The following is a 12756-nucleotide window of genomic DNA, read 5'->3' as shown; positions in this document are numbered from 1 at the left end:
TACCAATGGCTGGCCTGATAAGCCCATTTGCCTACCAATGGCTGGCCTGATAAGCCCATTTGTCTACCAATGGCTGGCCTGATAAGCCCATTTGCCTATCAATGGCTGGCCTGATATGCAACCGACATGGTTCATATCTCGTGGCCAGCAAAGTTTTTATGTCATCTGGATGTTTTTAAAGTGCTAGTCATTGCGTTACATTCCCTTCAACTTCTGATTTGTCATTTAATAATTTACCTCTCCAGGGGTTGGCCATACTGGATATGAAGGCCTATTCTCAAGCCCTGCTCTCACAGCTGAATCAGGTGTTCAAGCAAGGCTGGAACAAAAGCCTACCTATCCAGTATGGCCACCCATGCATATGGCTATTAAGATAAACACCAGCTATTGAGATGCACCCCTAGTCAAATTCCCATCTCCCACCCCCAAGTCCTGTCATCTCGTACCCCGCCGGCTTTAAGCAGCTTCCTGCGGAACTCCTCCGTGGGATTGTTGAAGGTGAGCTTCTCGCAGCGTAGGTGATTGACAGGCGGGTGGCCGTCCAAGTGTAGAAACAGGTCGTAGTCGAAGCGCACTTTCTTAGGTTCTTCCTGAGAGGTGCAGTGGGACATCCGTAGGAACAAAAGAAAGGAGAGAAGTCAGTTGCGTACCAAAGTCCAAATGGGAAAATGCATATTGATAGTCCTCTTTCGTACAAAAGGCAAAGAAAGTGTTAACTATCATATTCTGTATAAAGAACTATGCAAATGCATGTGGATATAAAAATATATACATGTTTTGCCATTACCCACAATTCAAATGCTACTTTTAGATTATTAAAGGTCCTAATGTGGGATGATCATGGTCTCCTATATATCAGGCTACGCCAAATGTTTACAGGTTGGAATCTTTAGTAAGCAACGCAGGTCAAAACCTTGTTAAATGTACCTTATTTCTGAAGTACACTTCAATGGGCAAGATGAAGCCTGCGTATCCAGACTCCTCCACTTTATAGGGTGGATCCTTGCACACTGAAATATAGAGAGAGGGAGGGGGGTGCTTTTCACTCAATGCTGTGTGTTCACTTGTAAATACGTTATCCTTAGTCCTCTGAAACAATGATACGAGTCCTGTGTGCTCCCCGTGTCTCACCGCTCAGTGTTTCTAATGTGTGTGTCACTAAAGCCTTGAATATATATATATTAAAAACATATAATATATATATATATATATATATATTAAAAACGTGGGTGAGTCGACAAGCTCCTTGAAAAATGTTTTTTAAAAGACGTAAACGTGATTTGTTTTCTAATCTAATTCCAACCACAAGCAACAGCAAAGTCTCAAGGTACCAAATATATTCCTCTTAACATTAAAAAAAATAAAAAATAAAGTATTTATAATTGTCAAGGTTACCTTCAGATTACAGAAAGCCCTTAATGTGTGTATGAGACATTGGCACTAATGGGAATTGGAATGTCTCTTGCTGCCAGCCACACTTGCTCACAACTTCACACTGCCAAGGTACTACCTGAAAGCGCTCCCTCTACTGGGATCTCATTATAAACATGAAGACCATTTCCGCCACCAATCTGATGCAACACGGATACCAAAAACTCTGATATAAATACATCTCAAATCCTGGCAACCCACAACATGAAACGCTGGGTTCCCAACAAGCTCTCCAGGACAAACAACCTGCGCTCCAGGTCAGATGACCCCCTCGGACACACCTGTTTGTCATTCTCTATGTCCCAGGGGGCTTTGTAGCAAGACTGCCAATTAGTCTGCATGTTCAAGGCAAATTTAAGAGAATCTACAAGCTCCCGTTCAACATCTTTTATCTTTTGTTCGTCTTTACGGAGTAGTATGTGCAGCATAACCATAATTGTACAGTTTGTACATTGATAAAGCGCTAAGTAATATACAATGTGCTCCCTTAGCTCATTTGGAGGAGTGGTATAGTATAAATGCAGTCATTCTAACTCTGTCAGACAGTCTTTTAAAAAGGCAGTAAAAGCAGGGAATGGCAGGGCACAGCATGACAGACAGCCAACAGGGATTAACAAAACATTCAGAGAAAAATAGGTTTTTAAATGACTGCGTTCTCCACCAGTGTATGCCAACCGTTCAAACTAGCCAAATCCGACAGAAATTGAGAAACTGTTCTCGAAACGTAAAAAAAAAAAAAACACGTGTCGGTATGGTCAAAAAGTACTCGTCCCCTACAGAGTCCTGGCTGGCAGTAACCTAGTACAAAGAGAGAAAAATCCAAGGAGCCAAACTGCAACATCAGACAGGAAGTCAGATGTTCACATTACACCAGCTCTAAGCGCCACCACCTTCAGGGTGACTGACGGCTCGGATGGCTAAACGAGAGTCAACCTCACTGCTGGTGTATGCTCTGCCCCAGAATCCAATAACGCTGAGCAAATATTGTGGGTCGTGATTAATTGTGTGATCGGGTCAGGTTCAATTACATGTGGCTAAAAGGTTCCATTCACTGTAGCCTCCCGAACTTATTTATGTAGAACCTGGAAAATATGGGTTGAGAATGAGATGAGTTGCACCACCCAGAAACATAGCGTGGGATAGTCTGGGCTCTGTCTGAGCAGTTCTCTTTCACATATTTAAGCCTCCAGCATTTCTCCCCCCCCCCATGTGGCGGTGACGCAGGTTTGTCGACCTAAGAGACTGTCTGGAAGGTGTTTTCCGAGGGTTAGCTAGCATCAACACCTGGTCTCCCAGGTATGCTGCTACCTCCCACTGTGTCCCCTACTTGTTGCCCAGGAAAGAGCACCCCCATCATTTAACACAGCAAAGTGCAACAACCCATTCACCACATGACCTTATATAGGCCTTTTCTCATTTAGATTTGCTCAAATCAAAGAGGGGAGGGACAGTCTTCCGCTTGCCTACTAACAAAGACACTTATCAGTTTCCGGGTCACGGAGGAGAGAGGATGGACTTTTGACCAAAAAAACCCACCATGGTCTTGATAGCCCCCAAAGTCATTAGGGGCTGTAATGTACATTTTTGGGATTCGTCAACCAATGAAGAACACAGCCATTTCATTGTAGCAGTTGTGGTTTCTTACATATCGAATCAAATGGTTCACTCTGTAGACTTTGTTAAAATGCCACAATCTCAATGTCTTAACTCTTCAATCAAGTAATTTATAACATTCCCCACTCGAATTCAGACACCACGACGTGTGGGCGGCCGCGCTTGGCCATCCCATTGCTTGCTGTACTTGACCATTCGATGTTATGGTGCATTTCCTCTCTTAACCTAAACCACTATTTCAATGCAGGATCCCTGCTGCATTGTAAATCTCATGTGGCAACAAAACTGGATAAGCAACCAGTGAAGAGTAGATCACCATTAGAAGCACACTGCTTGTAATCTACACATCATTGCAACAAGTGACCCTAGAATGGAACTCATTAAATTGATGAGAAAAGATTTACCAAGCCAACACATTGGCTATGTTACCATCTCTGTGTGCGTCACAGGCAGGAAAGGGGAAGCAGGAAAGCAAATTAAATGACTAAGCTTTGAGCTGTGGGAGGAGTTTGGCTTGGCAGTACCATCTTGGCTATGGTTCCCTATTCGAAATTGAAAAGGTCACTGTACATGTGAAGGAGCAACTGGAAGGCAGGTTAGCGTTTTTCGTAATGAATCTTGTTCTGGAGGAAGCTCTGCAGAGTAGTCACAAATTGGCACAGCCCAAAAGGTATAAAAATCTGAAACCTAATGACTAACCTTGACCTTAAACTAAAATTTGAATTTGTCTTAATTTATAACAATTTTGACTTTGCAGCAGGCACATCTAGCGGAAATCCCAGTTCTGCCTACAGGACAAGACTCGTCCCATAAATAACCTGCAACTGGAGGAGCGAGGTACGCAATACACTCATTGACCTGTCAACAGGAACTTTGCCAACGATTAGAGCAAAGTTTGGAAGGGAGACAGAGGGCCAGCCTATTTATTGAGCAGGCCCGAGGTACTCACTTTTTCTCCCCGTTGATCAAGCCGAGATGTCAATCATAGAACAATGCCAGTCACAATGCATTTGCCCTTTCCCCAGAGACTGGTTTGTAATGAGCCAAAACTTGGACATAGAACTGCACAGTGAAAAAAGAAAGAAAGTTGAAGACATCTTGCAGCTACTTCACCAACAGCTCCTTCCGCTCATGAAATCAGATGTTCCCTCTTTCCCCTTGCCCTCCCTCATCTCAAATGGCGAATGTTTAACTTAACCTTTACAGGATCGGTGCCTCCCCCCACAGGACAGTTGAGCTAACGGTGCATTAATGTGATTAGCATGACGTTTTAAGTAACACATTTCCCAGGACAGACATCAGATATTGCCAGAAAGATTAAATTCTTGTTAATCTAATAGCACTGTCCAATTTACAGTTGCTATTACAGTGAAATAATATCATGCTATTGTTTGAGGAGAGTGCACAGTTATATACTTGAAAATGTATCAAACCAATTAGGGGACATTTGGGCAAACTTGATACAACATTTTGAACAGTAATGCAATGGTTCATTGGATCAGTCTAAAATATTTTTTTTTTTTTTACCTTTATTTTACTAGGCAAGTCAGTTAAGAACAAATTCTTATTTTCAATGACGGCCTAGGAACAGTGGGTTAACCGCCTGTTCAGGGGCAGAACGACAGATTTGTACCTTGTCAGCTCGGGGATTCGAACTTGCAACCTTCCGGTTACTAGTCCAACGCTCTAACCACTAGGCTACCCTGCCGCACATATACTGCTGCCATCTAGTGGCCAACATCTAAATTTCACCTAAAATGCAATACTACATTGTGGCATTTCAAAGATAATACAAAGAAAAAAAAAATCTTTTTTATCTTTCACCAGATCTAATGTGTTAGTCTCCTACATTAATTTCACATTTCCACAAACTTCAAAGTGTTTCCTTTCAAATGGTATCAAGAATATGCATATCCTTGCTTCAGGTTCTGAGTTACAGGCATTTTTAACATGCCTTTACTGCAGGATTAAGTGCCATCACATTGAGTTGCATAGCGGTTAAGAGTGTTGGGCCAGTAGCCAAAAGGTCCCTGGTTTCAAATCCCAGAGCCAGCAAGGTGGAAAGATCTGCTGTTCTGCCCTTGAGCAAGGCAGTTAAATGGTTAACTGCTCCCCGGGTGCCTGATGACGTGGGTTAAGGTGTCCCCCCGCAACTCTCGGATTCAGAGGGGTTGGATTAAATGTGGAAGACACATTTTGGTTGGGATGCAGTCAGTTGTGCAACGGACTGTGTATCCCCTTTCCCTATAGGTTTAATTACGGAACGCTTTCCCTTCCCTAACAGATGCACTTAACGTCTGTAAAGTAACTGTTAGAATACAGATTATCCACTTGCACTTCGAAATTTTACCCCAAAGCACTTTCAAGAGAAAATAACTACGTCTGTCATGTTGATCCTTCAAAGTGGCTGAATAAAAAGCTTTCGCAGAGGACATGCTGTCATACTCCATATTGTAACTCATATGGTAGAGAGCTTGCAGCTCAGAAAGAGCCTCCGTCTGCCTATGGAAAAGAAACATTGATGGAACAGGTATATACTGGTAACTAGTCAAATATTGACACCTATACAAATTAGTTATATTTCAAGCTCTATTCAACAGCGCTCACACTTGCAGTTTTAAAAAAAATCAAGTAATTTGAAAGCTAGTCTTTAGTCTGACTATTTCTATTGGTCGACATTTGGTCCATGACTCAGCTGAAACACCATTATTCATGAATCCGCAGCCTTACTGTTCCTGTTGTTCCGTAGGCAGACGGTGCACTAACTGTTGCATCATTTAATTGGAACATCTAGAGATTCTAGTGTCTAAGGGAATCAAGCCACAGTGAATCACTTCCCATTTTTAATCCAACGTACCAGCTGTGAGATCTTGAATGGCAGGCCGTGCAGAAAGGTCAAGCGTCTTCCCAACGGGAAAGGATAGCACAGAAAATATTAAGAGGTGCTTTCAAGTCCATTTTAAGGTCCAACTTTAAAAGAAACAAGAATTACAACTGTTGACAAAAGCAGTTTAATGTGGCTACAAATTATGCTTCGCTTAAAGGATCTAAATGTTCATATGCCAAATCGTGAACTCCCAGACTCTACAGAATCAAATTAAGTTGTGAAAAGGAACAATAATTATCCTGAAACAAACTTCTGCACAGCGAGTCTTCATACATCGAGATTAGTTAAGTGGCGTGAGCTGCTCAATCTATGGAGAGCAATGATTAGATGTTCCGCAGCGGACTGAGGACTCACCTCTGCGGCGCATCTTCCCTCACCCTCCCCCAAACCATTGTGCTTACCATGCTCCACACACGGGCCAGTGTACAACCGATGAGGTCACCTGCTCCCATTTGGACTAATCGAGTTAGCAAGGGACTTAAGATGCAGGGGGCCAGTTGCTAAGCTTAGGAAAAAGCCAATGCCGCAAAAAAAGGTGTCCCAGGATATCCCCTGGTCAAGCAAGTGCCAAACAATGGAAGGTGGCAGGTTATGGCCTTAAATGAGTTGACTGAAGAGTTCTAGACAGTATTGCACAATGCTCATGTAAAGGGGGGGGTGGAGTGTAGACCATGCTGTGGCCTTCATCAAATCTGCTCATTCACTTGGCCAAGCAGCGGCCGACCTGAAATAACAAACCATTTGCAGAATTAAAATTGGTTTGCCGATAATTGGTCCCAGGCATGGGCTTAATTACCACAGGCTCGACGCTCTCCTCTCCCCATTTTACCTCCCCCTCGAGCTTTTTTCTTCTGCACTGTTGACCTATATGACTGGCTGCAGACTGATGTACAAGCCCATGAGCAGCCCTCAGCCCTAGACTGATTACAGAAAAATGCTAATCTAAGCATTTTCATTAGGACCTCAATGCCACAACATGGGTGTCAGTCTGTCCAATCAAAAAGGGGAAGGAAGTAGAATGTCACAACTGTGATCTGAAGAGAACCGCCACTAACAATCTATGGCTATGGGGAGTTCATTTATCCTCATTCTCTATCATTGTATCAAATAAGGCTAATTCCTCAAGCCGGCTGCTACACAAATACCTGAAAGTCATCAGCACCAAAACGTTCCTTATAGTTGGAAGACTGTTTAGTGTAGTTTTGACCACTACTGTAGCAACAGGAACCAACCTGACCTGGCAACTCATGCACTAATCAAAGACATACAGCCTGTTTCCTGCCAGGGCCCAGCTCTTGTTCATATAGGCAATTTGCTCCCTTTTGCCAATGCCGAGTGGAAGTTTGAATTAGTGGAGAGAGATGGTCTAATGCTCAGACAAAAACAACCATGCGAAAGGAAAACGAGAAAAGAAAAGACAGGGAGAACCAGGGATGAAAGCGCTTCCCCAAAGTACATCTTGCCATATGGGGGGGGGGGCGACGACAACGACGACTCAAAAAAAGGTGTGATTCTGCACCTACCATATTGGAAGACACCATAGGCAGGGAGGGGGTTGTGTCACTGAAGCTACAGGGTGTCATGGTAGCAGCGCTCAGACACACAAAACACTCAGTGGGATTTCTCCTAGACTGACACGGGTCCTGAGAGAGAGAAGGGGGAGGGGGGGACCTCAGGGGGAGTACATGAACAATACCAACCTCGTAACCAAATCATAAACATCTGTCACTCGGATACAGTGGACCACTTCCTCAAGCTTCCCTTACGATGTCACACAAGTCACTCTTACAATTCTATTCTGATTATAGTATGGGCACTACCAGTGTGGGAAAAACACTCTTTTAGGGGCATGATGGTTGGATCTCATGAGAATAGTATGGCCTACTCCATGACTACAGCATAACGTTTATTTTTTTTAAAGTTCCCTCTAGTGCCTTTCGGTTTCCCCATGGTTCCTACACATATACCCCACACCCTCTTCTTCAGAAATAGACAACCACAGATCTCTCGCCTAGATCTTGAGGGTGCAACTTCCTGTCCCATACACCCCTTTACACTACTGATCCAAAACAGCTGAATGTGAGCGTACTGAATGATGATTCAGCGGCCAGGCCGACGCCGATATAAAGGGGTGAACAGTGAACACGTGTTGGCAATATCCTCATTCACCAACCACAGCTGAGCACAGAGGGAAAAACACTAAACACCAAGCTTAACAGTCCATGGCGGACCTCAAAGTAAACCCCAAACGAGAGCATTCATTTTATAGTCTTAGAAAACACTACTCATAACAAGACTTTGTTTTTAATTACAAAGATCATTAATTAAAGTCATTCAATGCAAGACCAAGCATTTATAGTGAGCAAAAAAAAAGAAGACACCAGCACGCTCTCAACAGCATTAAGTCGTTATGCGAACAATGGCATGATACCGCCAAACAGATTGGGTTAGAAGGTTAGGTCAGTCTGCATAGGACCTTGACTGAACTGGGTATAGTTTTCCCACCCAGTCCCCTCTTAGATTTGTAGTGTCTCCCTGATGCCAGCTATCCCCTGTAATTGACCATTAGGGGCCAAGATGGTAAGGGGATACATTCCTTTAGCCCAAAACCCCACCCCAGCTCACCACACCCCCTCTCTCCAATCAACGAACGAGGGCACGAGGTTTACTAGAAAACAGGGCGCTCACATGCCGTAATTGGCACCATAACAGGATGATCGGTTGCCGGGTAGAATTCCATTATGGTTCTAATTAAAAGGCCATTAATGGTGGCTGCGGCGACCAATTTCACTCCCTCGCAATACGATTTAATTTCCTGTACAGTATAGTTTTCAGCGTACCTTGCTGAGCTCCCTGGCTTTTAAAAGGCTTAAGAACCCCCCCCCCCGCCATATTTTACCCAGGGAGCCTTGCTGTCAGCACAGCGGCTAGCCATCGGTCAACAAGGCCATTGGTGGTCCCTCTATCACTCCCGATGTTCAAGCTGCTCTCCCAGCCTTCAAAAGCACTCTCCCAGACCAGCACCGCACCAGGTTTTCATTTGATTCTTCGTCCTGTGTAGTGCCACTGTAATAGTGGAGGCGTGATGGGAGATGACATAAATATACAGTACCAGTCAAAAGTTTTAGAACACCTACTCATTCAAGTCCCCCCCCCATACTATTATTTCATAGTTTTGATGTCTTCACTATTATTCTACAATGTTGAAAATAGTAATAAAGAAAACCATGGAATGAGTAGCTGTGTCCAAACTTGACTGGTACTGTATATTTTTTTACATTAAACCATTTCTTATAAAATCTGTGCTTTTGAAACTAACAATTTCCTCTAATAGAATATAGTCATCTAGTACTTCTACAAATTTCTCTACTGGCTTTTTTTTAAGGGAAAAACTGGCATTGCAGTTAAAGATGCATTACATGGAAGGACAACAAAGCTATCAGGAAACGCAGGCAGTTGCCATCACTGCCAACCACCTCGCCCACCCAGGCACAGAGCGCGTGAAACGGAACAAAGCTGGTGTTGCATCACCCGTTTGTCATCACTGCCTCCATGCCGTCGGATTACCCCCAAGCTCCTCTGTACTAGAAAGTATTTCCCTCTCTGCTTCAACTCCTTGTGCTGCAGGTGGGGAAGACGAGTTCTGCACAAGTTATACATATGGGGGATGGGACGGTTCGTTTAGACAAACTGCAAGGGTGTCATCCTCACGATAGACCTAGTCAAACAATGCATAAAATATATGGTCAAATCTTTCCAATAAACCCTTTTGTAGACACCTTTGTAGAAAAAGTCTCCCTTGAGATTAAGGGTCCACTCATCATTTACAAATTGCTTTATAGATTAGGCACAATGTTGCTGTGTGAATGCACTTATGACCGAGGCAACTTGTCAATTTCTCATATTTTAAAAGTATTTCCAACCATTCTGAATCAAATACTTGGACAAAATATTACTTTTACTTAAACTAAAATAAACGTATTTCTGCCCTGATTCCTTACTGTGCTCACCACATCAGGTCCCTCACCCCTCTTACAGATATCCATCTATAGCATTTAGACACGTGAAATAATTTTTGGGAGTGACGTAAGAGGCATCTTCGTCTGCTTGAGGTCATTTGCCCGTATGTCTGAAACCGATGTGTTGATGCTGCCCGTCTTAGTCAAGGTCTCTGTTGAAAAATTGATTCTCAACAAGAATATTTTAGACAATCTGACATGGCCTAAATGCAACATAAAGGAAAACAATTGGAATCTGATGGAAACCAGGAGTCGCAAAACGAAAAGGAGCCAAAGTTGTTTCCATATCATTTAACTTTCATGAACACGGAATCAGTTTAGTACATCAAGACAGTGCCCAAGAATAACTAATATGCATGACAGTATGACAGGGGTGTGTAAACCTCAAGCAAAGCCAAACACCTTGCCATTTGGCTCATTAAATGAGGCCCTCACACAGTGCAGCAAGTCTTGACTAAAATGTTAGGTGCTGTAAAGTAAAAAAATATATATTTATACAAATAAAATAAATGTTATGGCGAGCGTGAGATCAGGAGAGAAAGACCTGTCAACAGACAGCCCTTATAGACAATGCATCAATAAAGCACTTCCTCCACCCTCCTTTCATTGACAAAACTAGGGGAGAGTGAGCATTTACGGCTCAGTTCCTGTTTTTCAGAGGTCCCGCCCCCCCCCTTCCATCTCTACCTCTTTCCCACTCCTTTCATGCCAGCAGCAGTGGCGGCAGGCAGCCTGCCGTTTCACGGCCCAGGCCCTTTGTGCTCCACCTATACAAGTAGGTATGATTTCTGCCGAGTCGTAAAACAATTACTGGCAAATTCCTGCAGCTCTTTGATTTCTGGCCAGAAGCTGGGGGGAGGCACATCCAGTGGCTGATGGTACCTCTGCTCTCCAGTAAGGGGTGGGGGTGGGGGGGCACAGGGAAGTAGAGGCAGAGGGGGGCTTTGTCCAGTGCTGGGGACATCAAGGAACACTGGAGATTTGTGACAGTGCACATCCTGTGGTCTTTAGGAAACAGTAGAATGAACTGAAGGACCCAAGGTGCGCACACACACACATGGCATAACTAGTGACTAGCAACTGCTAATCTCTAAACGCCCTGTGCTATTGAGACTCCCTGTCTCTCCATGATAAGAATAACACCTAAACTACAAAACTTTCCTGAGAATTGTAAAAATGTATACACCCTCTTTAAAAAGTAAAAAAAAAGGGGTTGAATGCCAAAAAAAAGACATCAAAAGGCCTATATCCAGCTGGCTGGCAGGAGAGGAGAATAGATGTAATGCTGGCATGACTTGTCTTGGGGTGACAGAGGTAAAGCAGCAGTCAGAGGGCAGCGGGAGGAGAAGTGAGGGAAACTAAACCAAAATGAGCTTCTGGCAGAGGAGTGTTTCTGACAGACCTCCCAAATCATGAGGGGGAAATCAGGGGAGAGGAATGAGTCACACTCTGCACATCTCTGATGGGCAATAATCAGTTTGAAGGCAGGGATGACATGTCAAGCCCCAGGGCTGGAGACAATTATCTCAGCAGAGGTGTGCGCGGATCTGGTGTCCGCAAGCAGGAGTCTATTCTGGGCTCCACAAATCAAACTCGTTGTTGGAAATCGACTTTGCGCTTACAACATTTATCATACCCACCAATTAATAATTAACGATAACAATGAGGGGGATACAAATACTGTAAATAAATAATAGCGTTCAAGTGAAGCTTGTACAACTGTTAGTAAACACTGGCAGGGTCACGCACACATGCACTTTCACTCCCAATATCCAGACGAATGTCTCAACATTCACTTTTGACTACAAAACGGAACCAAGCACATCTAGGCTAGCACATCTCCAAACCTGCACTCTTCTAAATGCATCAAAACGTACTACATTGCAGACAAAGACAATATCGCCATCAATATCAGAGCAAGACGAGATCACATTAGCGAAACCACAGCAAAGGGAGGAGAGGAACGCCACACTACATCTAAGACATGTTTAAGCCTGAGGAGATCTTGTCTATGGGTACTCCAGTGACTTGACTTGTGGTATGTGCACAACCCCAAAAATAATGATTAGGAAAGGCAGTGAGGATAAGGAAAGTTTAAAAAAATTATATATTTTTTTAAAATTTATATATATTTTTTTTAAAGGCTTCATGTGACAACTCCAGGAGCCCAGGCGAGATCCAGGGGCCAACATACTGAGCCAATCATTACGCTAACCCACCGCTATGGAGGGAATAGGGAAAGCAGGCGCGTGCACACACACACACACACCTTATTTAAACTGGTTATCGTAGAGCTTCTTACAGAAAAATATGAGTCCTTCACTATCTCAACATAAAGATCCAGTAATGCTTCTCAACTCCCCCATTCCACCCCCGTAATGACGAAATGCCCTTCCATTAAAGGGACACGCTTTTCATGAAATATTACCCGCACATCCTAAGAGGAACCATCTCAAAAACAGATTAAAACACGCCAAATGGGGTGCTTAACACCACAAAGCAGCATGTGCCATCGGAGCTGATTGCAAAAAATAGCCCATTCTCGGTTCCAGTCCAGAGCTAACTTCAGGGTTGGTGCGCTCCGCCGAGACGACAGCGATGCCATTCGGCAGTGGCCGTCGCCACGGCAACACCTGAACGCCAGGGCCTAACTGCTGCCTATAATGAGGCGGCACTGTGACTTTAGACTGTTGCATCATTAATTTTAATGTGTCGAGGAGAAGCAGCTTCCCCCTCCTGGACTGAAACTGGAAATCAGTGCAGCTGTGGGGGAACGCAAGAGCAGAGTTACCGCTAAGTCTCCAG

The 12756-nt window shown here is 43.8% G+C and overlaps 1 protein-coding gene across 2 annotated transcripts in view; it reads right to left on the bottom strand.

The window, feature by feature from the left end:
• Positions 1-12756, bottom strand: part of mllt3 (MLLT3 super elongation complex subunit) — a 44225-nt gene that overhangs the window by 19487 nt on the left and 11982 nt on the right. Inside the window, exons 1-4 of one of the 2 annotated variants that reach the window (XM_065025488.1) lie at positions 5903-6314; positions 3995-4107; positions 928-1010; positions 447-590 (exon numbers count right to left, since the gene is read on the bottom strand). In XM_065025488.1, coding sequence (XP_064881560.1) covers positions 447-590; positions 928-1010; position 3995 — 228 coding nt within the window. In that variant the 5' untranslated portion in view covers positions 3996-4107; positions 5903-6314. Of the gene's footprint in view, positions 1-446; positions 591-927; positions 1011-3994; positions 4108-5902; positions 6315-12756 lie in introns of those variants that run through there. The other variant, XM_029674590.2, reaches the window with a different exon arrangement.

The sequence above is a fragment of the Oncorhynchus nerka genome, linkage group LG12 (genome assembly GCF_034236695.1).
Source record: "Oncorhynchus nerka isolate Pitt River linkage group LG12, Oner_Uvic_2.0, whole genome shotgun sequence".
NCBI classification, from domain to species: domain Eukaryota; kingdom Metazoa; phylum Chordata; class Actinopteri; order Salmoniformes; family Salmonidae; genus Oncorhynchus; species Oncorhynchus nerka.
This window is presented reverse-complemented; position numbering and strand designations above follow the sequence as displayed.